General features: G+C 42.1%; 1 protein-coding gene across 3 annotated transcripts in view; it reads left to right on the plus strand.

Moving 5' to 3' along the window:
* The window catches only part of LOC308087592 (breast cancer anti-estrogen resistance protein 3-like), a 60,999-nt gene extending 34,336 nt beyond the window's left edge, over positions 1 to 26,663 (plus strand). For 2 of the 3 annotated variants that reach the window (XM_080431554.1, XM_080431555.1), the window contains 14 exons: positions 8,645 to 8,773; positions 10,631 to 10,756; positions 12,271 to 12,387; positions 13,263 to 13,483; positions 14,131 to 14,231; positions 14,496 to 14,627; positions 15,975 to 16,163; positions 16,893 to 17,132; positions 17,616 to 18,052; positions 19,407 to 19,522; positions 21,080 to 21,251; positions 23,696 to 23,807; positions 24,813 to 25,016; positions 25,775 to 26,663. In XM_080431554.1, coding sequence (XP_080287680.1) covers positions 8,645 to 8,773; positions 10,631 to 10,756; positions 12,271 to 12,387; positions 13,263 to 13,483; positions 14,131 to 14,231; positions 14,496 to 14,627; positions 15,975 to 16,163; positions 16,893 to 17,132; positions 17,616 to 18,052; positions 19,407 to 19,522; positions 21,080 to 21,251; positions 23,696 to 23,807; positions 24,813 to 25,016; positions 25,775 to 25,953 — 2,475 coding nt within the window. In that variant the 3' untranslated portion in view covers positions 25,954 to 26,663. Of the gene's footprint in view, positions 1 to 7,184; positions 7,314 to 8,644; positions 8,774 to 10,630; positions 10,757 to 12,270; positions 12,388 to 13,262; positions 13,484 to 14,130; positions 14,232 to 14,495; positions 14,628 to 15,974; positions 16,164 to 16,892; positions 17,133 to 17,615; positions 18,053 to 19,406; positions 19,523 to 21,079; positions 21,252 to 23,695; positions 23,808 to 24,812; positions 25,017 to 25,774 lie in introns of those variants that run through there. The other variant, XM_080431556.1, reaches the window with a different exon arrangement.
* Positions 26,664 to 27,141: the final 478 nt, after the last annotated feature.

The following is a 27,141-nucleotide window of genomic DNA, read 5'->3' on the forward strand; positions in this document are numbered from 1 at the left end:
GGCTGTATGTAAACAGGAAAAGGTGGGGAGCGTTACGATAAAAGACCAACATGACAAGATCAACAGATCCCTTTACTATTGACGGGCACTATACCCCCTGCTGTACAGTACTTATAGGTCTCCACACAATTTGACCCGAATATCTTTCCTGCATAATTCCCTCTCTCTCTCTCTACTGTATTTCATGTCTCTCTGTGCACTGAAACTAATCTATCATAGAGCATAAATGCATGAATGCAAAAAAAAAAGACAGAAGGGTGTGTGACAACGAAGAAGACAAATAGTAACAGAGAGAGAGAGAGAGAGAGAGAGAGAGAGAGAGAGAGAGAGAGAGAGAGAGAGAGAGAGAGAGAGAGAGAGAGAGAGAGAGAGAGAGAGAGAGAGGGAGAGAGAGGAGAGGAGTATAGGGACAGGGAAAGAGACAGACACATAAGCAAGTAAAGGAAATAGCACATAAACAGATGCTTGTTGTTTTAGTGATGGTAGAGATGATGATGTTGATGGAGCTTTCATCATGGAACCATTTGATGATTATCTCCCTTTCCACAAACGGCAAAGAGCATTTCCTTTGGGTATACAGTATGCAAGATTTAAGATTAACCACTCTTAACGTAATCCGTTAAGACTGGGAACCCATCTGTGTCATTTTAAGATTTATTTGGGCTATTCAAAAATAGCAGATATACAAGCTCATAGCGCGGCACCGAGTGCCGCGCTACGAGCTTGTAGATCTGCTATTTTTTTACCACGGCTTATTGAGCCCTTCTGTGACAGGGATGTGTGACATTGTGACTCTTTTGGTGGTTTGAAACATTTCCTGTGGAAAATCCAGGGTACCAGATTGGTCTGTAAAAATCCAATCACCCATAAAAACCCATTTGAACAATGCCTTCTGTTTTTGGCATCTTTCAGAACTTAGCCATTATGTTGGCAGTTCTTACATCCACATCCAGTGATGAAAAAGTTTGTTTCTAAGGCGTCTGTTTGATTGTATGCCAGTGGAAAAATACAGGACAGATAGGGAGAGAGAGAGAGATGAAGAGGAACAGAGCCATGAGCAACTTTTAATCTATCATATCATGTATGTTTTCATCATCGTCATCACTAGTACCAGTATTATCACCGCAGTATGTACTTTCATCATCACCATTATGCTCGTCACCTATCTCTGACCATAAACCTCATTGGAGGTGTTCTGTCAAAGCTTTAAGTACCAATGAAAAATGTATTTGGCTGTTGTTAAATAATGACAACAGTCAGTGACCGCATTTGTTTGACTTTGCGGCTTCATTCGTTCAGAGTGAACGTCTGCATGCGTTGACAGAACGGCAGAGGAGAGGAGACCACAGTAAGAACACTAGAGAAGGAGATGGAAAAGGGCAGGTTGCTATAAAGTCAGACCAGATGCGCACTACACACGCACGCACGCACACACACACACACACACACACACACACACACACACACACACACACACACACACACACACACACACACACACGTGCACACGTGCACACGCACACGCACACGCGCACACGCGCACACACACACACACACACACACACACACACACACACACACACACACATGCACACACAAGGCAGGCTTATACAGTTATGGCGGTACGGGAACACGCAGGTGCCCTCTATAAGGATGACATCATCAGGCAGGATTTAATTAAACACCAGCCTATAAACATCACATCAGTCCCTCTCTACCTCCACCGTCTCTACCTCTCCATCCCTCTCTACCTCTCCATCCCTCTCTACCTCCACCCTCTCTACCTCTCCATCCCTCTCTACCTCTCCATCCCTCTCTAACTCTCCATCCCTCTCTATCTCTCCATGACTCTCTACCTCCCCCCTCTACCTCTCCATCCCTCTCTACCTCCTATCTATCTCTCCATCACTCTACCTCCACCCTCTCTATTTCTCCATCCCTCTCTACCTCTCCATCCCTCTCTACCTCCACCCTCTCTATCTCTCCATCCCTCTCTACCTCCACCCTCTCTATCTCTCCATCCCTCTCTACCTCCACCCCCCTCTATCTCTACCTCTCCTCTCAGCCTCACCTCTCCTCTCCCACAGCATCATCTTACTTCCTTTTAGTGTCACCTATCAAATTACCCCGTTTCTTTTTCGTATTCACCTTCATCCCTCGCTCTATACCTCCACCCCCTCCTCCCTCCCTCCATCCTTCCCATTTCCTCCCCTTTGCCTTCTACCCCTACGTCCCTCTCTCCCTCCACCCCCCACCCCTCCATCTCGCCCCCGACCTGACCGCCCGCCCCAGAGATCGTTCATATTGACTGTGTGTGTGTGTGTGTGTGTGTGTGTGTGTGTGTGTGTGGGGGGGGGGCTAACCCTTAGCGATGACGTATAGAGCCGCTGCACACAGTACAGTATAGGGGGGTTATTACTGTAATGCATGTGGTGCTTTGTGCATGAACGGATAGATGGATGGGTGGGTGGGTGGGGGAGGGGGGGCCCTGCCAGTAAAAGATGAGTGTATGAGATGAGTGGCGTCAGTTAAATAGGCATCTAGATTTACTGGTCCGTCCCACAAGAGCTCTGCAGGTCAAGTGCAGATGAATAGAGAACTACCTGCTTGCGTCTGTCTGTCTGTTATGGTACCCACCACTGTGCACTTTATATGAGAACTCAGGTTTATCCTCTCTAACACAGGTACCTGTTTTTATTTAAAGCCAGTGCTGGAATGCTCCCTGCTTATATTTGTTCCATGCTGGAACAGAACAATAGCACCTATCAGACCCGCTCCAGTGATTTCTTTTAATGCTCAAGGTTCCTAATGCTCAGACAGAGCTGGGCAAGGCAGTTTTTTTCTGTCAGCGGCCCAACGTCTTGGAATGAACTCCAAAAGTCTTGAAGTTCTCTCTCCTGTTCACTGTACAATCCGGAATGGATAAATGAACACTGAGGATTTTTTACTGCGTTCCATATTTCATCCAGTGGCTGTCTATCAGGGTCGCCTGTGTGTAGGACTGTCTGTGTCTTTTTTCTCATTCCAGCACCTCTCTTTTTAAGTCCGTTTACTGTATAGTTAAGGTAAAGCTGAAATAATAACAAAACCATGGACAACATGAATCAATTGTCGGTAATTGTAATGTATTGAGAACCACTGACAATCCCCAAATGGTTGAGAACTGTTAGTCTACAATGCAGGGACGACGTCATCCAGATTCTGTCACTGAACCCTGAACTGTGATTTATGCTACTTTGTTTACCGCACACCTTTAACATGCTATTGATCTATAGCTAAACACTGGACAGCGAGGCCGTTGTGTCTTGCTATAGTGTGTAGGCAACTTACAGTATAGAAATGGCTTATTACAGCTTATGTAACTTCAGTCTGCAAGACGCAGGTTTGACAAATCAACATTGACGGAACATAATTGAATAGACTATATTTTCTATTACTATTGAGCAAAAAAATAATAATAATTATGAAAATGTACAGAAAACTATATGTTAGTATAGTGGTTCTCAACCTGTGGGTCAGGACCCCCAGGGGGGTCCCCACAAGATTTTTTTTTTGGGGGGGGGGGGGTCCCCAGATGACAGTGAAGTGCAATTTAAGGAGTTTTTTTTTAATACTAAAAAATAATAACTATAAAAACTGGTCAAACATTGGCCAAATTGTCAAATATAAGAAAAACAGTGCTTGTCAGGGTGTGTGTGTGGGGGGGGGGGGGTCCCAGTTAAAATATGATTATTTTGGGGGGGTCACAGCCTGAAAAGGTTGAGAACCACTGTGTTCGTAACACACACCCTCAACTCTCTGCTCATCTCCTCCTACTTCTTTCCTGCCTCCTATTTCCTAAAATAAAACATCATTGGATACTTTTATTTGGTGTGTGTGTTACCCCCATCCCTACCACAACAGGACATCACATGCATGTTGGCGTGTGTGTGTGTGTGTGTGTGTGTGTGTGTGTGTGTGTGTGTGTGCGTGTGCGTGTGCGTGTGCGTGTGCGTGTGCGTGTGTGTGTGTGTGTGTGTGTGTGAGGGTAGAGAGAGAAAGTTCACACACTGTATAGCTCCCTTTTGAAAAATGTATTTTGGTACCCCCTGAGTGAGCTGAGCGACGTTTCGAGCACACCGCTCTTCTTCAGATACAAGTCTCTGAATACATTTTTCAAAACGGAGCTACAGTGTGCAATCTTTTATTTTTCTTCTATGTTGACCTACCTAGTTCAGCACCTGCCTTTAACCCATTAAGACCTGAGAAGATTCTAGAAATGTCTTCTAAATCCTAAAAAAAAATTGATTTCCTCGATTTTTCAAAAATAGCAGATCTACAAGTTCATAGCGCGGCACTCGGTGCCGCGCTATGAGCTTGTATATCTGCTATTTTTGAATAGCCTAAAGAAATCTAAAGTGACACAGATGCGTTCCAGGTATCAATGGGTTAAATGGTATGTGGATCATGTGCGACCTCTGTTGATCCTGTCTACACTGTTCAAGCCCTGTGTAGACCTATACTCTTTTATCCACTCTGAAAATTGATCAGGAAAGGATGAGGGAATCGATCAGGAATCGGACCGTTAAGCAGAATCGCTAATGGCATCGGTATCAATACAATCTTATCAATTCCCATGTCTACAGCACTTCCTGTATGTGTGTTCATGTCGTTAGTTTTTTGTGTACTGTACAGTTACGTAAGTGTTTTGTGCATTCGTGCTCGTGTGTTTACTGTATGTGTGTATTTATTTTGTACGCATTTCTGAATGCCTGATGAATTTATACTCACACTTGGATGTTTAGCAGTGTGGAAAGTACAATTTTGAGTATTTCCAATTTGCAATACTTTTACTTCTACTCCACTACGTCTCAGAGGCAAATATTGTACTTTTACTCCACTACAATTATTTGAAAACTTTAGTTAGTGACTTTGCAGATATAAATGACTATATTACAAAACATACATTAACCACCTTAGCAGTATTTTATACATAGGCTATTTGAAAATAGACGATCTACAAGCTCACAACGCGTCGCGATCTGCTATTTTCAAACATTTTTGTACTTTTACTTTTGGTACTGTAAGTACATTTTGATACCAATACTTTTGTACTTTTACTCAAGTAAATTTTGAATTGTAACAGAGTACTTCTACATTGCAGTATTGATACTTTTACTTAAGTAAAACATCTGAGTACTTTTTCCACCACTGCTGTGCGTGCGTGTGTGTGTGTGTGTTTGACCATAACCATGTGTATCTATCTGCAGTCCCCCCCCCATCAGTTTCTATCCGAGTACACACTGAACAGTTAACAGCAGCACTATCATTGATCCAGCTCCATTGGGTCAGCGGTTGTCACCCATTTTCACATCAATATAAAGTTCCATAGAGACCACAGCCAGAGAGTGGAGTTTGATGCTGTCACGTTTCTGTCCCGTGTTCATAAGTATGTCTGGCTGTTATGTAACAATGCCCTTCGTTTAAAAACACTATGGTGGGGCGACCCGATAGCCGATTAGCGCATTACCACATAGCCTAACCAGGGTTGCCAGATCTGTTTATTATAATTTCCCCGCAAGATTTTATTTGAAAATAGCAGATCTACAAGCGCGTCGCATCGCAACGCGTTCTGAGCTTGTAGATCTGCTATTTTCAAATAGCTGATGTATATGTTAAAGTACTCATGTGGCCCATAGTCGCTTCTTTTGGGCTGGTTTTCCTAGACCTGGTTGCTTGTTTCTCTCACAGAATCTGGCAACACTGAGCCTAACAGCAAGACCCCAGTGTTTTTCTCCGGGCCGGCCGGATCATACCTTACTCATCACTCCCCTATAATACTCTCTTCCACCGTTTATTTTACTAATTTATGGAATTTCTATGATGATTTTTGGAAATCTTTTGAAATAGCAGTTAAAAACAAAATGTAAGAAACAAAAACCAAAGGGATATTTACCCATAAATGGGTGTTTGGGAACCACTGCTCTACACTGACCTATCAAAATAAAGCACAAACAACAAACAAAAACAAACTCTATATGGTGAGATGACCAACAGAGAATAGAATCAGCACTTAGGCCTACCTTCAGTAGCACAGTTTGTGTGGTGGGATTATTAAGGTATACTGTATCAAGAAAGACAGCATGACTCTTTATGAGTCATATATGAGTGCTTCTGGATTCTATCATGCAGGGAGTCAACACTGCTCTATACAGTGGAATCAATATGTACATGTACTGTACATGTAACCTTGCCCTTTAATGTAGTTCTCTGCTGTACACAAGCGCACGTGCACACACACAGACACGCGCACGTGCACACGCGCGCACACACACACACACACACACACACACACACACACACACACACACACACACACACACACACACACACACACATTGTTCTGTCATGCTATTGGCCTCAAGTTTAGAATGAACAAAATCATGTATGGGATGAGATTATAAAAGCATGTTTTTTTCCTTCCTGTTATCCTAATTTGCTGGGGGAGTGTAATCTGATATAACTACTTCCTGTCATGTACAGTATGGAGACATAGGGCCATGGGGTGTCTAATGGATTTAGAGATATAGAGAAATATAGAGTAAACAGGAAAAATAGGAGGGAACAGAGGGGAGAGACATGTGTAAGAAAGGAAATAGACAATGTGTAAGAATAGGCAATGTGTAAGAAATGAAGGTGACAAGATAATTGGCAAAACACTAAGATTTAAAAGAGATAATATAACTTTAATATTGTTTTAATAATGTGAACACGGCACCTCAAAACTAAAGACAGAAGAAATCAGATTCACGTGCTTTACTCACAAACAGTGTTGACATTTAGTCTCATCCAAACGTGATTATTTGCACCTGATGTGACAGAGCTGTCTGCGTCATGGAGTCTCTGTCTCTGTGTGATTGAGGTGTCATTATGTGTGTGTGTGTGTGTGTGTGTGTGTGTGTGTGTGTGTGTGTGTGTGTGTGTGTGTGTGTGTGTGTGTGTGTGTGTGTGTGTGTGTGTGTGTGTGTCGGGTCAGGGTGTGTTCTGTGTACAGGTGAGGCAGGTAAGGGCTGCTGGGTGGTGGCAAGATCATGACGTCACGGCAAGGCTTTGGGTCAAAACACAAAGGAGGGAGGGGTGACAAGACAAAACACACACGCACACACACACACGCAAAGAAAACACTACAAATGAGTCGAGAGAGAAGTGAGTGGAAGAGTGAGAAGGGCGTGTGTTTGAGGAAGAGTAAAGGAGAAAGCTAGTGTCTCTCTTTATAATTTATTATATTTGAGAAAGACGGAGGGGGAGCAATGCAGAGGCCCAGCAGTTGTCATGTAAGTGTGTATGTGTGGGTGTGTGCATGTGTGTGCATGCCTAAGCGCGTGTGTCTTCTGCCTTCATTCATTGCTGTATATATTATATTGGATTGTTGTAATTAGTATTGGATCGGTCCTTATCATTGGAGAATGATAGGTATGTTGACTTTGAGGTCGTTTGGACTGGATTCTGTTAGAATCAACGAAGCGTGCTCACTTTGAGTAGAATTGTACAGGTTTTTTCACCGCACGCTATTGTGCAGTAATGCAGTACACTATGAAACCTAACAAAACAAATATCCTGAAGTAATCCGCCTAAATCTGCCCACACCTTCATCTTAAATCACATCTCTCTCTCTTTACCCTTCCTTGCAGTTTATCTGGTTTGGATTAATTAAGGATTATTTGTTATATTTGCTGTCTGAGCTGTTCTGTCTACATCCATAGCATGCACTGTGTACGGCTTAAATGTCATGTCAAAAATGTCATCAGTACCCAAAATGGACAATGATTAATTAAGCACTTAAGCCCTATCAGTGGTGTAAAGTAACTAAGTACATTTACTCAAGTACTGTACTTAAGTACAATTTTGAGGTACTTTTACTTTACTGGAGTATTTCCAGTTTTCAGTACTTTTACTTCTACTCCACTACATCTCAGAGGCAAATATTGTACTTTTACTCCACTACAATTGTTTGCAAACTTTAGTTACTAGTTAATTGGATTATAGGAGTAGATTTGGATTATTATTACAAAACATACATTAATCACTTCAGCCCTATGTACTTTTCGGCCATTTGAAAATAGCCGATCTACAAGCTCACAATGCGTTGCGATGCGACGCATTGTGAGCTTGTAGATCTGCTATTTTCAAACTTTTTTTATACATTTGAAAACTTGTGAAATAGGGCATTCTGCATAATGACTACTCTTACTTTTGGTACTTTAAGTACATTTTGATACCAATACTTTTGTACTTTTTTACTCAAGTAATTTTTTAATTACCAACTTTTAACTTGTAACGGAGTACTTCTACATTGCAGTATTGATACTTCTACTTAAGTAAAACATTTTAGTACTTTTTCCACCACTGAGCCCTATATACTTTGCTGTATGACAAATATCGCAAAAGGCCAATCAATGACTGGCTATTTTCTCAATTCTTGATTTATTTTTAAGATGTTAAAATGTTTTGAAAGATACAAAAACAGGGTTAATGTGGTTAAGACGTTCAAAATGTTTTTAAGGATTTGAAAATGTGATTGTTAATGTGTTGTGCAGCATGTTGCTGAGGTTTCTCTGTCATGCACATATAGTGAAGTGTGTTGGTGTGTGTTTTTTGTGTGCAGTTCTCCAGGGACCAGTTCATCATGGACTGCTCCTCTGAGAAGCTCCACAGAGAGCTGGAGGAGGAGCTGAAGATGAGCTCAGAAGAACCAAGAAGCCACGCGTGGTACCATGGAGCTATACCCAGACAGGTAACTAACACACACACACACACACACACACACACACACACACACACACACACACACACACACACACACACACACACACACACACACACACACACACACACACACACACACACACACACAAGATGTGAGTCCCTCTGTTTAAAGGTAGGGTAAGTGATATTTTTGGGTTAAAACAAAGTTCTTTGTTAAAAGGTTAAAGCACTATATTCATACTTCAGTAAAAGGAGTCTCCCTGTCTCTCCAGCTCTGTAATAAACTGAAAATACATTTTCAGGTAGGTGACAAACTTTCAGCCAATCAGGAGAGAGTACCCATTTATCAGCTTAATTTTTTATAGTGGATACAATTGATATCCTGACCTGAAAATGCATTTTCTGTTTAATAAAGAGGTGGAGAGACATGGAGACTCCTGTTACTGAAGAAACACTCTAGTATAGACACTGATATATATCAGAATATAGAGCTATTTAACACGTATTTAATCAAAGAAAATCACTTACCCTACCTTTAACAATGTGGTTGGTTGGTGACCGGTCCAACCAGATCAGCTATTATTAGAATGTCAGCCAACACACACTCACACACACACACACACACACACACACACACACACACACACACACACACACACACACACACACACACACACACACACACACACACACACACACACACACACACACACACACACACACACACACACACACACACACACACACACATGTGAGCCATGTGAAAGCCCAGCCTTCATAAAGCTCAGCACAGAGATGTAATCAATTTTAATAAGCCCTTTCCTTTCCTCCGTCTAAAGTAAACTAACATCACACAGCCTACAATAAAAACACTTACTTAAAGTGTGTGTGTGTGTGTGTGTGTGTGTGTGTGTGTGTGTGTGTGTGTGTGTGTGTGTGTGTGTGTGTGTGTGTGTGTGTGTGTGTGTGTGTGTGTGTGTGTGTGTGTGTGTGTGTGTGTGTGTGTGTGTGTGTGTGTGTGTGTGTGTGTGTGTGTGTGTGTGTGTGACTGTGTGACTGTGTGTGTGAGAGAGAGAGAGAGAGAGAGAGAGAGAGAGAGAGAGAGAGAGAGAGAGACAGACCTGCATCTGATGTGTTAAATGTTTCAGAAAGCTTATGCTAGAGCCAAACTATTAATTCTACAGTAAAACCGATACGATGAGCATCTTTATAAAGAGGTGCCTCACATATCTATAAGAGACAGCTGGTACTGTGCTCATAAAATAACCATCAGTATTGCAGCTAGTGCACCATTATTAGATTTAATGAAACCTTAGCACTATAAACACAAGGACAAAAATCCTCATTCAGGGGCGCCATTTGGCGTCCCAGCCAGGGGACGGCAATTGCCACTCCCTATAGCGTTTGCATTTAACCTCAAATTCACATTTTCTCCACCTCTGAAAGGGTTTTGCAGTTTAACCCATTTAGACCAGGAAATAATCTGTGTCATTTTAAGATTTCTTTGGCTATTCAAAAATAGCAGATCTACAAGCTCGTAGCGCTGCACCGAGTGCCGCGCTATGAGCTTGTAGATCTGCTATTTTTGAGAAATCGTCAACATTTGTGCAAATCCTTGAATACTATGATAACTTGTGAAATGGGACACTCTGCATAATGAGTACTTTTACTTTTGGTACTTTAAGTATATTTTGATGCCAATACTTTTGAACTCAAGTACATTTTGTACAAGAGTATTTACATTGCAGTTTTGATACTTTTACTTAAGCAAAACATTTGAGTACTTTTTCCACCACTGCTATTTTCAATACTTTTGAAACAGGGCTTTCGTGGTCACTGTTCTTGCTATCCTCTATTTAATTTTCTTTAATATGCTCATTTCTAGGTGGCAGAGAACCTGGTGCAGAGAGATGGAGATTTCCTGCTCCGTGACTCACTGTCCAGCCCAGGATGTTACGTTCTGACCTGCCAATGGCGTAATGTCGCTCAGCACTTTAAAATCACCAAACAGGTAGGACGGCAGACTGAGACAATGGTAGAAATCTGGGTAATAATGCCTTAGAACAGTGGTTCTCAAAGTGGGGTCCAGGGACCCCCAGGGGTCCTTGGGGAGGTTCCTTGGGGGTCCTCAGACAAATTTGTTAATAACCTCGCAGTTATTTTAACCACTTTAGCCATATTTTAAACTTTGGCTATTCAAAAATAGCAGATCTACAAGCTCACAGCGCGTCACTTCGTGCAGCGCTGTGAGCTTGCACATCTGCTATTTTTTAACATTTTCGACAAATATCGATTGTGGATTAAAAAAAAATGTTTTAATGGTTTATTTTAACAAAACTCTTCTCTTCTGGGGGTCCCTGGCACAAAACATTTTCAGGTGGGGGTCCACGGCCAAATATAAGATTAGATAAACCTTTATTGATCCCCGGAGGGAAATTCTGGTGTCAAAAAGCATCACCAGCGGCCAGGTTAAAAGTAAGAGTAAAACACAAACCAAGATAAATAACAAAACAATAGTTAAGCTTGCTGTAGATTCTGGCATTAAATATCTGCAATGGGTCTCTGAATGAATGTATCAATATTTATATAATATATAAATATTGATACATTCATTCTGTATGTATAGCATCAACAGAGAATATTTCAATAAATATGCGTCTGTCAACAATGAATGTACTGTATGAAGGAATATATGCCTAGTCTAGTGTATGAAGCACAGTCTATCACTGTATGAATAAATATGTGTCCATCGACAAAGAATATATGGATGCATATTATGTGATATGTCTATCAACCATGCATATTGTGGATGCGTGGATATAATATATCCAGGAGTCAAACATCAATATTCAGTAACAGCAGTGGTGGAATCAGTACTCAAATCTTTTACTTAAGTAAAAGTATCAATACTGCACTGTAGAAGTACTCTGTTACAAGTAGAAGTCCGGAAATCAAAATTGACTTGAGTACAAGTACAAAGTACAAAAGTATTGGTATTAAAATGTGCTTAAAGTACAAAAGTAAAAGTACTAAAATGTTTGAAAATAGCATACAAGCTCACAACGCGTCACGATGCGACGCGTTGTGAGCTTGTAGATCTGCTATTTTCAAATAGCCTATGTATAAAACAGGGCTAAAGCGGTTAATGTATGTTTTATAATATCATAATGTATATCTGCAAAGTAACTAGTAACTAAAGTTTTCAAATAATTGTAGTGGAGTAAAAGTGCAATATTTGCCTCTGAGATGTAGTGGAGTAGAAGTAAAAGTATAGACAATTGGAAATACTCCAGTAAAGTAAAAGTACCTCAGAATTGTACATAAGTACAGTACTTTTACACCACTGAGTAACAGACAGAGCAGGTGTTAACTCCTCATATAGGGATCAAGTGTGGTTGTGGAGCCTGATGGCTGCAGGCACAAAAGACCATCTTTGTGGTGTGCCGAGGAGGGATAATTCTGTGGCTGAACAGACTGTAACTACAGTACAGAAAATAATAACTATCTATAACCATTCCTCTTTAGGTGGTGACACTGAATGAAGCATACTCCAGAGTGGAGTACCGGCTGGAGAGGGAGGGGTTCGACAGTGTCCCCGCCCTGATCAGATACTACGTTGGCAACAGGAAACCTGTCTCGCAGGTGGGTTTAGATATGACATATTAGCGTAGTTTAGAGTCACTGCCAAAAGGCTAATACAATACAATTAACCCATTCAATCCAGGAACACATCTCTGTCATTTTAGATTTCTTTGGCTATATTATAGCGGATATACAAGCTCATATATACAAGCTCACAGATATACAAGCTCATAGCGTGGCACTCCGTGTAGATCGGTGTAGATCTGCTTTATTAATTTTTTTCTTAGCCTATATATTTTTTGGAATATTTAGTTCCAGGGACCCCCAGAAGCTAAGATTTGAGTTACAAATGTTCGCTTTAAAAATATATATATATTCAAAGATTTGCACACATTATCATGATTTTTCAAAAATAGCAGATCTACAAGCTCCAGTCCAAGCGATACTTTGAAGCTTGCGATCTTGGAAAAGAGCTCATTCTTTTGGGAGAATAAATTCCCTAATTACTCCACGAGAAAAAGGAAAAGGGGGAAATTGTCCAAACATCACATTAGTTCTTATTGAGGTCTCGTGATCCTTACACTTCCTTACACACAACCAGAGCAGCTGTAGCTGATCTGCTTTCAAGTAAACACATCCATCAATATTACTGACCGGTACAGCTCAAAAGGTGAATTAACCAATTATACTGCAGCAATCTATTCATTAACGTGTGAACTGTGCGTACAGATCACTATGGTAAAGTTCAGCTGATTGAACTGGACAAAGACTAGTTTTCAACAGTGGTGGAAAAAGTGCTCACATGATTTACTTAAGTAAAAGTATCAATACTGCAATGTAGAAATACTATGTTACAAGTCTGTCTGGGGATTTGGAATTCTAATTTTTTTTTTGTTTGATTGATTGTTCATTCATTGATTCTCGATTGATTACAGGTGGTGGGGGCCATCATCTTCCAGCCTATCAACCGAGCGCTACCGCTGCGCTGCCTGGAGGAGAAGTACGGATTGGTCGGTAACCACCGGGAGGCGGGGCTAACGGAGAAGCGGAACCAGAAACGATTCAGCCTCAACATCACCAACGGCCACTCCCACGACAACACACACGCTCACCATGACCACACACACATACAGGACAGCAGAGGCAATCAGCTCAGGTCAGAGCATACACACACACACACACACACATGTGCACACATTCAGTATCAGTAATCACAATGCACAACTATACTTCAATTAATCCATTAGACCTGGGGCCGATTCTACAAATGCTTTCTAAATCAGTAGTTCTCAAACTTTTTCGTGCCAAGGGGACCCCCAAACTGATATGTATTTGGCCGCAGACCCCCATCTGAACATGTTTTGTGCCAGGGACCCCCCCAGGAGAGAAGATTTGAGTTGAACATTTTTAAATGGTTCAACATTTTTCAAAAACTTTCAAGACTTTTCAAAAAGTCTTAGATGGTTTAGAACCACTGTTCTAAACCATTGTTCTAAATCCTAAGAGTTTTCAGAAAAACGTGCTAAAATCTAAAATGACACAGATGCTTTCCCGGTTTGAGCCCTATTTAAACTTTGGCTATTTGAAAATAGCCGATCTACAAGCTCACAACTTCTAGATCTGCTATTTTCAAAAGAGTTTCATACATTTTAGACATACTGTATGGATATAGATATAGATGTTGGCGTATTTTAATTTATGCTTACTAGAAGGTTGTAATATATTCCAATGCATTTCTTTTTTTCTTTTTCTTTCTTTTTTGCCAATAAATATTATTAATGATGGTTAACCTTTTTCACTCAGGTTGAAGGACAGGTGTGGCAGCCAACCAGCAAGCCTCAACCAGGTTCAGGAGCGACGACGCCCCCTTAAGACACACCAATCAGAAAGCTTCCTCCCTCTTGGTAGGTAATAGGTCATCTCATTCATTGGTAGAACGTTAGCACATCCTGAACTCTATGCATTCATGCAATCACCAGCACCACACTACATGACCTCATAGTAAGATCTGCAAAGGAAATAATCTGTATGCTTTTTTTGCATTATCCTTTTGATTATGGTGGGTCAGCTGTATGGTTACGTACATGTGACATGTGTTTTTTTCATGATCGGATAAAAGATATCAATCAATCAAGAAATCAAAAACTCCTCTCCTCTCCTCTCCCTAGGGTCCAGATCACAGCCCCAGCACCCAGACACACTCCTTCCCAGCCCCGGCCCCAAGTCTCCAGTATTTCGGACGGGCAGCGAGCCAGTCCTGAGCCCCACTTTCCCGCGGAGATCCACAGAGCCCCTGGCAGGTGTGTGTGTGTGGTCGTTTGTCTGCTTATGTTTCTGGGAACAACAATGATTAGGTTCAGTAATAAGAATGCCCCACTGGCAAGTAAAACTAATCAGTCTTACTGTCCAGGCGCTCGGCAAGCCTCTAGGTATTTTCATTTGCCCCCAAAATTATTAGCATGTGTATGGAAAAATGCAATTTAAAAGTATCCTGGATCATATTTGGTTCCATATTTCAGCAAGTGATTTCAATTTCAGATAATATAAAACAAGCCACTATGTTGAGCCAAGGGTCTGGATATGAGATATGGAAGTGTCTATGATAAGCAAGATAACTGAGTTGATATCTATACGATAATGTGTGTGTGTGTGTGTGTGTGTGTGTGTGTGTGTGTGTGTGTGTGTGTGTGTGTGTGTGTGTGTGTGTGTGTGTGTGTGTGTGTGTGTGTGTGTGTGTGTGTGTGTGTGTGTGTGTCTGGCATAAATTCGGTCTCAAACTTGGCGTGTAATATAATCATATTGCCCGTGGGTCTGAGAAAGAGGCCGAAATAATTCTTGGTGTGTTCGGGAGATTGTATGCATTCCCTTCCCTGATTGGCCAACCCAAACGGTCCGTCTTTCTGATTGGCTAGAGCTTGCCATTTCCTGCGACAGGTTGCGTCTATGTATGGTTTCAGAGGTGTTTGTACCTCCTGGAGGTTGGCGTGTGAGACTAGTACCTCCTAACCTCCTCATCTAACAATGTCTCAAAACTATCGCTGCTTCCGACTGCTAGTAGAATCAAGCCTTGGGCAGAACGCAGAAACCAAACTAAATAAATCATGCACACCCTTGAACTGCTGCCCAGTGCCCACAGTCACACAATGTTCTGTCTTTCTTCGGCTAGTTAGAACATCTCAGAGGTGCAAGAACATCCAAACTTTGTTCTGACAGGCACTGCCAGCGTTCTTAATGACGTAATTTTGTCCTCAATACCTACCCTGTCCAAACACATTTCGGACATCAGTTGGGAGTATGCAGCAGACTTTTCATCCTCCCTCTTACCTACTTTATACACAGATTTTTTTCAGTTTGTCTCTTATGATGCTTCTGCCTCTCTCTTATTTTATCTGTCAAAAAGTTAGAATATGGAGACATATTCCCGACAACAGCGATGTACAGTATGTGTTGTTTGTCAACAATTGATCTGATGAAGGTCGACAGATTGAAACGTTATTCAAAATAGACATTTTGAGAAAAACCTGAGAGCCTGTCGTGAGTCTTCCTCCTTCTGTGTCTGTTATTATTGCCCTGACAGCGTATCTCTTTAGGTTCAGTACACTCCAGAGAGGCTGAGATAGATAACTGTTGTACTCTGTGTCTTACAGGCCAGGCCATCCGGGGTTCAGACAGCCAGCTGTGTCCCAAACCGCCCCCCAAACCCAGCAAGGTGCCCATGCTGCGAGTCCCTCTCTCCCTCCACCTCCATCCCCTGGACCATCTCACATCCTCCTCGCCCTCCACCGGCCTTACAGCTCCTCCATTAGAAAGCACCAACTGTGTGTGGAGGAATGGAGGTATTATAACCACTTATACCTTCCTTTTAATTTTTAGTCGTCATGCAGGTCCACTTCGGTCTGCCACCTCGGGGCGACTGATTGCCTCGTCACTCAAGGGTCGATCGACACGGTCACGACTTTTTTCTGTTCTGGCCCAACAGTGGTGGAATGAACTTCCCACTGATGTCAGGACAGCAGAGTCACTGCCCATCTTTCGCCGCAGGCTGAAAACCCACCTCTTCAGGAAACACTACCCTTCCTCTTTGCCTGGCCTACTTGTTGTTAACTAGTTGTACGAACTCTTGTTTTATTTTTGTATTGTTTTATTGGATCTTGTTTAGTCGATTTGTTTTAGCTCGTGCTCATTTGATTTAGCTATTTTGTCTCATCTGTTTATGAAAGTAGGTAGCTGATATATTGCACTTTTACCTTAGCGCTTGGTATACTCTTGGTTGCTTGTTTTTGCAGGAAATGCACTTAAGACTTCTGGTGATTAGTAGTTTCGTTCCCTACCTGTTGAATGTTGAATGCACTTATTGTACTTATTTGGATAAAAGCGTCTGCTAAATGACTGTAATGCAGGAATATATGTAACATTTCGGTCATTAAAATAATTCTGCAGCCAAATACATATAAATTTGGGGGTCCTTGGCACGAAAAAGTTTGAGAACTACTGATTCAGAAGGCATTTGTGGACTGGGCCTCAGGTTTCAATGGGTTAATGTTACTTCTTTGGTCGCTCCACAGCCTCCATGGCGCCCCCTGCGCCCCCAGCCAAGCCCCTGAAGTTCCAGCATCAGCTACAGATCCCCCACAGTCCCATGATGATGCCCACTGCCGTATGTCCTGCTAGCATGGACCAGCCGCCTGATTCAAACCGGGACACAGAACACAGTGACAGCCAGCCGCCCAGCCCTGCCCCGCCCAGCCCACAGGAGTGGGAGGGGCCAATTAGAGCCGTGTTAGACCACACCCCCAACTGCCAAGGTTATTTTAGCTTTGTTTGAATTTTCCTTTCGTTTTGACTTCATGTTTTCAATTTCATTTTTTTTGTTTTTTTGAGTGGGTTTGCTAGTTTAAGTTTTAGTTTTAGTTTTATTTTGTGAAAAAGGCTTAACTTTGGTCTATTTTTTATTTATTTAGTTTTTTTTACTATTTGTAGTGTTAGTTTTCGTTTCTTTTTCAGGGTAGTCATGGCAGCTCTGAAAATAGCAGATCTACAAGCTCACAATGCATCTTTGGTTATGTTTTAAAGAAGAATATTGGATACTGACTAAAACTAAGGACATTTTCTCTGTGATTTTAGTTTGTTTTAGTTCATTTGTAAACACACAATACAGTTTCGATGTTTTTTTTTGTAAAACCTCAATTATATTTTTATTTCAGTTAAGCCAAATGTTTTTTTCTAATTTCTAATTTGAATGACTCGTCGTTAACAATAATAACCCCGCCTCTCACTCACCATCACAGACACACCACACACCCACGACCTGCAGCCTCAGTCCTGCAGCTACGTGGAGCGCCTGAGGAGAGAAGAAGGGCTGGAAGGAGACGCAGGAGGGAGAGAGGAGGACAACAACGCGGAGGGGAGCGGGAGGAGAGCGCTGGACAGGAGCTCCTATCACCACGCCATCGCGGCCTTAGAGAACAGCGAAGGAGAGGAGGAGGACGGCGGCGGGAGGGAAGAAGAGCAAGAGAAAAGGAGGAGAGAAAAGGAGAGGACGGCGGCATTCCGGTGCCCGGTGTTCGAGACGGAGTCGGCGTTCCGGCCATCGGACTTCGGTTCCCGTCTCCTGCCGCCGGAGAACAAGCCGCTGGAGATGGTGGTTCTGAAGAGAGCCAAGGAGCTGCTGCTCGACCATAACCACCACAGCATAGCCAGACACCTGCTGATGGCTGACTGCCTGGTACGCATGCATACGTGCAAAACAGTGGTGGAATACGTACTCACATTTTTTTTAAGTATCAATACTGCAATGTAGAAATACTCTGTTAGAAGTAAAAGGCCTGTGTTCATGAGTGTTCACTGAATGTTACTTGAGTAATAGTACAAAAGTACCCACTGTAGAGGCAGGACAGGCCTGCCCAACTAAGATCTCGCCTCCCCTAGAAAACCCAAATATCCCGAAAAGGTGTCATTGAGTGTGTCATTGCGTGACCGTCCTCAAAGTCACGCATCCAACAAGCTTTGAACTGAGAAGATTGGACCTTCCGTTCCAGAGATAATGGCCAAAACATCTTGAAAACGGCCACTTTGGCCGATTTTCGATCGCCGATTTTCGAGGGGTGGGGGGTCGGGGGGGCCCCCAATTCGAAATTTACTTGAGTAAAAGTACAAAAGTATTGGTAACAAAATGTACTTAAAGTACCAAAAGTAAAAGTACTAAAATGTTTGAAAATAGCAGATCTACAAGCTCACAACGCGTCGCATCGCGACGCGTTGTGAGCTTGTAGATCTGCTCAAATTGTCTAGGTATAAAATAGGGCCAAAGTGGTTAATGTATGTTTTATAATGTAATACTTTATATCTGCAAAGTAACTAGTAACTAAAGTTTTCAAATAATTGTAGTGGAAAGTACAATATTTGCCTCTGAGATGTAGTGGTGTAGAAGTAAAAGTATAGACAATTGGAAATACTCCGGTAAAGTAAAAGTACCTCAAAATTGTACTTAAGTACAGTACTTGAGTAATGTACTTAGCTACTTTACACAACTGCATGCAAGTGTACAGGTAGACACACTCACGTTACACATAGACACACACTCTAAATCTGCAGGTAAACATGTTTACTGCTGCTCTTAAAAGCAGTTCCTCTCCCTCTGACTGCCAGTATTGTAGAGAATTAGATTAAAACTAAGCCTGCTGCCCATGTTGTTGTTGCTGCTGCTCACATTAAAAAGAATCGCATGATGCGCCACACAATCACGCAGCGACATAAACAGCCCTGGAAAAAAAACAGCTGTCCAACCACACACACATACTGTTCACACACACAATTATAGAATTATGAAACGACAGATTATCAGACAGTTGTCTATCAGACAGACAGACAGACGGTCCAGGCACCCTAGGCTGCAATGCCAGCCTGACAGCATGTCGCGGGTTCGACTCCCTTTCCCGACGACCTTTGCCATTTCCTGTCAGCCTACTTTCCCTATCCCTCTCTAAATAAAAGGCATAAAAAGCCCCAACACAACCCCCCCCCAAAAAAAACGTTGTTGTAAAACCCGGTTGGATGTGTGTGTCTTTTTGTTTTCTCAGGTTGCTAGGATACTGGGTGTGTCCGAGGAAGTGAAAGAGCAGATGGGCGTGGCTTCGGGTCTGGAACTGGTGACTCTGCCACACGGTCAACAGCTGAGACTGGACCTGTTGGAGAGGTATATATACGCACTCACTGTGAACGACTTACCAGAGACCTTGTAATCTCCATATTTCAGCCTTTTTTGCACTAAATGTTCAAAATTGCAGATCTACAAGCTCATAGCGCGGCACGAAGTGACGCGATATGAGCTTGTAGATCTGCTATTTTTGAATAGCCACAAGTATAAAATATGGTTAAAGTTTTTCATAAAGTTTTTCATAAATTCAACTTTTTTGCACAAATGCTCAAGATTTTTCAAAAATAGCCAAAAGTATAAAATATGGTTAAAGTTTACTTCGTCAAGTAGCAAAAAATAGCCGATCTACAAGCTATTAATGATACCACACGTGAGCTTGTAGACCTGCTTCTTTTTTTTATGAAAGTGTAAGTGGTTAAGTCTGGTTTTTATAAATACCGAACAAATGAAAAGCATTAACAAGAGCTTGTGACTAAGTAACTACATTGAATCCGTTGGAACACATGGTTCCTTATTTTGGGGGAAAGTAACAGTTTTTGGACATTCAAGGCGAAGTTCTACTCTGAGAAATCCCATTTGGTTACATTTGTACACACACACACACACACACACGCGCACGCACACACACACACACACACACACACACACACACACACACACACACACACACACACACACACACACACACACACACACACACAGAGGAGTATAAAGTGGCGAGTCCATGGGGACTCATGATTCAACTTTGATATAATTTTCATGCCTGCCGGCTTGACTTGGGTTTAGTTTCTGCGACCTTTGACTCGGATTGGCCAGTACAGTATGTGTGACATGGATCTGAACGCCGACTTGTCATATTTATGGATGCATCTGGTAGCCTATGACTCAGATGCATTAAATTGTAGTTCTGCTATTCTCTGCCGTTCTCAGCACGTAACACCATCACGCGACAAAACATACATTTGATTTAAGGCAGTAGTTCCCAAACGGTGTGGCGTGAGAAAAAGTCCAGGAGTGGGATTTCGTGACAGCCACACATTATTGCAATATATACAACTATACAAAAAGTTATTCATTCATTATTCATTTATTTACTTTATCAGTACCTTGTGTGCATTGCGTCTCAATTCCCAATACAGAGGAAAAATATTTACCCCAAAAATGTACAAAACAATATAAGCACTTTCAGCCTTTTTCAATGAGGACCTCAGGTATGATGTTTTATGGATGAAAGTATCTTGGCATTCATACATTAACTACATGAACCCTAACCTCCCTATTGATGGGTATGTCATAATAGGCAAACATTTGGCCAAAATAGGCGAACATTCTGTGAAAATTGGCGCTCTACTAGCTCATAGCTGATCACAACGCTATTTTGGGCTGCGTTTTGGTGCGTTTCGAGCTTGCAGATCTGCTACTTACTTAATTTACGATAACACAAAAAGTTCGAATATGGAGATAAGAGCCCGACGGCGACGATATAGGTTTTAAGTGGGTTACGGGGTCGTAATGCTTGTGAAAAAGTCTGCTGAGTATTATCACTATGTACTTAATGTTAAACGTACTTTGCACCTTCTCCTTGGTCTCTCCCAGACATCACACCATGGCGATTGGCGTTGCCGTGGACATCCTGGGATGCACGGGCAGCGTGGAGGAGCGGGCGACCACGCTGAACCGCATCATCCTGGTCGCCATGGAGCTGAAGGACGCCGTGGGTGACCTGTACGCTTTCACCGCTCTGATGAAGGCCCTGGACCTGCCACAGGTAGTGCGCACACGCACACACACACACACACACACACACACACACACACACACGCACACGCACACAGCACACACACACACACAGTGGTGTAAAGCAGTGTATATCAACCCTGGCAAACGTCCCAATTTTGGGCCGGGGCTACTGCTGAGGTGTGCCGCGCCGTTTGAAGGAGGTTTTTTTTAAACAATAATAATAATCAGGCATGCAAACAGCCCCGAGGTGAAAAGGGTGACAACATGCTGTTTTTTTTTCGGGTCAGGTGTCACACTATTGCCCTATTTGGATTCAAAACGGCTAGTGGAAGCTGAAAAGCTCCAAGTTTGCATGTCTGAATAATACAAAAACAGAAATATTTGTTTGCATTTGCTTTTTTTCCCCCCCATATATTTTCATGATAAAAAAGTGCGTATCGTATCGAAATCGTATCGAAGTTGTGTGCCCAATATCGTATCGTTTCGTGAAATGTGAAAATCGGCACACCCCTAGTGTGTGTATATAGATATACCGTATATATATATATAATTATATATACCGTATATCTAGGTGTGCCCTGGGATTTTTTGGCTATGCCAGGTGTGCCTTGGCACAAAAAAGGTTGATAGACACTGGTGTAAAGCAACTAAGTACACTTACTTAAGTACTGTACTTAAGTACACTTTTGAGGAATTTTTACTTTACTGGAGTATTTCCCATTTCCCATACTCCACTCCACTCTCAGAGGCAAATATTGTACTTTGACTCTTAAAGGTAGCAGATCTACAAGCTCAAACGTTTAGAATTTGAATCCTGAAAAATAACAGTTTTGGACATAATGAGGTTTCCACCCGACAAGAGACGATATACCTCACTGACTGGAGTCCCCCAGGGGTTTGTCCTTGGCCCTCTTATTTTTTCTCCCCTCTACACCAAATCTCGTGGTTGACAATAATAGCTATTTTCACCAAATGTTGGCCTATTATGACATAATGCCCAGGGATAAGAATAGGGGTGACGCTAGGGTTCATGTGATTGAATACAGACACACTCATAATACTAAGAAAACAATTACAGTCATACCCAGTAGAGTAGCCCTGCCAGGGACTGCGGTAGAAGTTTGCTTCCCCCATGCAGGAGACAGACCCGCGCTTGAATCCTAGTAGTCAGGGGATATTAGCAGAATATTTTCCAATCTTGGAATAAATTCCTTACCAAAAAAAATCTTCACCAATGTGTTTGTAAAGGTGTCTAGTAACACATCTCACAAAGACTGAAATGCAGTCCCCCTAGGAGAATTTTTGACAGCTCCTTAAAGTTGGGGTACCCACCATAACCTTGGTTAAAAAAAAATCCAAAAAAAAATCACATTTTAATTCTGTTTTAAGTAGCATGTGAGGGGTCAAACTAGGGTGTTTTTATGATTCTGAATCCATTGCAAGCATTTGTTTTGCACCAAAACCACTCCTTGGGCTAAAAACGGCCATAGCCATCCTTTTCCAGGTATACTTTTTGTGTAAAAAGCCCATTGAGATTGGGCCGTTTTTAGCCCAAGGAGTGGTTTTGGTGCAAAACAAATGCTTGCAATGGATTCAGAATCATAAAAACACCCTAGATTGACACCTCACATGCTACTTAAAACAGAATTAAATTTTGATTCTTTTTTTTGATTTTTTTTTAACCAAGGTTATGGTGGGTACCCCAACTTTAAGGAGCTGTCAAAAATTCTCCTAGGGGGACTGCATTTCAGTCTTTGTGAGATGTGTTACTAGACACCTTTACAAACACATTGGTGAAGATTTTTTTTGGTAAGGAATTTATTCCAAGATTTTTTTAATGACTATGACCCCTGACTATAGGTGGTTAACCCATTAAGACCTGGAACTTCTTGATTTGAGCGAAAAAAATGCATTATTTTACACTTTGGCTATTCAAAAATAGCAGATATACAAGCTCGTAGCGCGGCACCGAGTGCCGCGCTACGAGCTTGTAGATCTGCTATTATTGAGAAATCGTGAAAATGTGTGCAAATCTTGGAATATATATTGTTTTAAAGCGAACATTTTTAACTCAAATCTTTGCTTCTGGGGGGTCCTGGAACAAAATATTTTGAGTTGCCGGCCAAATAAATATAATTTTGGGGGTCCTTGACGTGAAAAAGTTTGAGCACCACTGATATAGAAACATTTTTTTTTCAGAATACTGTTGGGATTTAGAAAACATTTGTAGAATCGGCTTCAGGTCTTAATGGGTTAAACATGCACACATAATATTCTTGACTGCTCCACCCCCCCCCCCCTCCTCTCTCTCTCAAACAACGTTAGTTGTATTGATCAGAATCCCCAGAAGGAAACTTGAGCACACACACACACACACACACAGCTGTGTGATTGTTATTTGATGACAACGAACGATGCATCTTCGTCAGAGAGTAAAGTGTTGCTTCTCTGTGGTTCTATGTGTGTGTGTAGATCAGCCGTTTGGAGCAGACGTGGACCGCACTGAGAAGGAGCTACACACAGACGGCCATCAACTACGAGAAAACACTTAAACCCTTCTACAAGAGCCTGTATGAGGGCACAGGTACTGGAGGCACACATGTGCACACGCACGCACTCACACACACACGCGCGCGCCCGCGCGCCCACCCACCCACCCACCCAAGCACCCACACACACACACACACACACAAGCAAGCGTCTGTCTGTGTTAGGCATGTTAACGATGCACTCAACTCACGATACGATTCGAATCACGATACTAGGTTCACGATACGATTTTTCACGATTTTTTAAACAAAATTAGTTTCCAGATTTTTTTTTGTCTTACACAAATCCAGTATTTTCTTCTCTTTTACTTTTTACAATACTGTGTTTTCTCTTATCCTCTTTTCAATACAGTAGCAAATGATGATTCTTTTTTTGTCTTGTCTCAAGTGCGCCCTCTGCTGTTTACATCATGATACATTTTTGATTAAATGGATTTAAATTGTCACCAGTTTGAATCGATTTTAATTACACTAGTCTGTGTGCATGCACGACTGCAGTAGATAGATAGATAGATAGATATATAGATAGATAGATACTGTACCTTTATTGATCCCGAGGGGGAACTCAGTCGCCCAAAGGCAGCACAGCAGTTAAGAGTTACTCAGAGTTACTGTCGTATACAGCCATACAAAGGCAAGGAAAACATTAAGAAGCACCGACAACACTAAACAACAAAATACAGTTCTCATCAGCTCTCCTTTAGCTCTCCTGATTGTTATTGCCTGCAGGTGTTCCACTCCTAAAGCAGGTAGGAGAAGGAGAGAGAGAGAGAGAGAGAGAGAGAGAGATGAGAAAGAAAGAAAACATTGCAACAAAAAGTACCATCAATGATGAACAAAGAGTATACAACAGTATAAACCCTGTACGAACATCCTGTAATAGAGAGAGAGAGAGTATGTGAGAGTGTGTGGGTTGCAATAAGGTATATCCAGGCCTTTCACCCAGAGCCACACGTAATAAAAGTCACACAAGTAGATAAAGGTTAAACAAGGCCACTCACTCTTGATTTGTGATAAACAAACATTGTTGTCATTCTCAGCCTCCCTCCCCCCTGTGGTGTGTGTGCCTCTGCTGCTGCCCCTCCTCGCCCTGATGGAGCGGCCGTCAATCACTCCCGAGGGGGCGGAGCTGTGGGAGACCAGCGAGCAGGGCTGTGACATCATGCTGCGCCACCTGCAGGCCGCGCGCGGCGTTGCGCACAACGCACACAGCTACACGGCCAACGCACAGACGGCTTTACAAGGTAACCCACAGTTTATTAGCCTTTATGGTTTACTGTATGTAATCCCATCTGATCTCACACAAGCTATACATATATATCGTCGCTGTCCTGTGGAAACCTTGTATATCCCATACTGTTACTTTTCAGAAAAAGAAAAAAAAAGAGCCCGTGTTCCACTGGATCCAGTGCAGTTATTATTCAGTCACAAGCGCTTGTTAATACTTTTCAGTATCCATTGATTGGTTCAGTAATTATAAAACCCACAGACAGACGTCACCACTTTGGCTTTCACTCAAAAATAGCCGATCAAAAATAGCCTATCTACAAGCTCACAACAGCTTGTAGATCTGCTATTTTTGCTACTTTTGTGTGATACACGAGGTACGGCAATAATCTACAAAACAAAACAAAAAGTTGAATTATGGAGACACAAGGTTTCTCCCCGTCACGACAGCGACTATATATATACATAAAGTACTGTTTTGTACTTGGGCTCCATGTTAGTGTGTGGACTTCCAGAATTAGTGCAGATTTAGGTAATAACTTTGAAGACTCGAGAAGACTATTTATTTCTTCAAATGTGTCTGTGTGCGTGCGTGTGTGCATGCGTCCGTGCATGTGTGTTCATTCAATGAATTGAGTACAAAGGACCCCAATGGAAACAAGCCAATGTGTTTAAGATCCTCTTAACAGACCTTGCATTGAACTGTACTTCCCTGTGCTTGTCTTTGCAACACACTTTATTAAAGTATTCAATCACTGTGTGTGGGCGTGTGTAGGCTTCCAGTGCGACGAAGACCTCCTGGAAGTGTTCAAGACCGACTTTCAGCTGCGGCTGCTCTGGGGGAGCCGCGGAGCCACCGTCAACCAGTCCGATCGCTTCAACAAGTTCTCCCTCATCCTCACCGCGTTGTCACGGAAACTGGAGCCCCCTCCCAAAACACACACCCAGATCTGACGAGCGGAGAGAGGAGCACGGACTTTCTGAGAAAGATCTTTTCTCTTCCTTGTTTGTTGTTGGAGTATAACGTTAGCGGTTGGAGTGGAAAAACACATTCTGCAAGCTGCTCCGTTGCCACAGTGTGTTTTGAAACACTCTCGACAGACAGTGTGTTACTCAGTAACGTGCACTCCTGCTGATAGGTCTGATAGATCTGTTCTGTGGTGCAGTGGTTTCTCAAAACGTTTCAGTTTCAAGGAAAACCCATAACTCTGAGGGTGTACAAATGAAACCAAATGGACACAGACCCGTAAGGGCCCATTTGGTTCCATTCGTACACTCTCTGAGTTACAGACCCATAAGGGTCCATTTGGTTCCATTTGTACACTCTCTTACAGACCTGTAAGGGTTCATTTGGAACCCCCAGCCTCCCCCCCACCCCCAAGGAACCCTGAGGATCCCACTTTGAGAACCACTGATATAATGTCTCGGCTCGATTTGGAGAAAAGCGGTGAAATAGTTCCAAACAGAGCTGTGGATGGACTGACTGACTGACTGACTGAATATGACCACTAGTGGGAATATTATAGTCAACAGCCATGTTCCATCGTGCACCACCAATACCTGTAACTTCTATGTAGCTTATGATTCAATGCCAGCTGATTTTTATTTTATTTTTTATGTTGGACATCTTGCAATGTGATGATGTAATATAATTTAAACACTGAGGTTTTTTTTTTACTGTGGGGATCATTTAGCCAGAGAACCTAATATGTAGCTCACACACACACACACGTTCAATGTACAGTATATCTATAGAGTTCATATTGTTATATTGTGGCTTACATACTGTACATAAATAGCAGAGTTATTATTGTTATTTTGTGATGGGTTCGAAGACCAGCATGCTTTAATGAAACCTGGGTTCCAGGATGACATGACAACAGCAACCGTTTAACATTTCACTGACTGCAACATACTGTACATACAGAGCAATTTATCATTGCTGACTTGCAGTATGTTAACATTAGGCATAACTCAGGTAATTAACCATTTCTTCTGAGACTGGATGTATGGAAAGTACAAAATGCAATGCTTCCTCTTTCACGAAAAAAAAGTCACGTTTGACTTCCACTCCAGCCAGTAGCAGAAATTGACGCCTTTTTAAAGGGATTGGCCGGTGTTACTGAAACAAATACTTAAAGG

Source organism: Gymnoscopelus braueri (assembly GCF_963280865.1).
Source record: "Gymnoscopelus braueri genome assembly, chromosome: 6".
Classification (NCBI taxonomy): Eukaryota; Metazoa; Chordata; class Actinopteri; order Myctophiformes; family Myctophidae; genus Gymnoscopelus; species Gymnoscopelus braueri.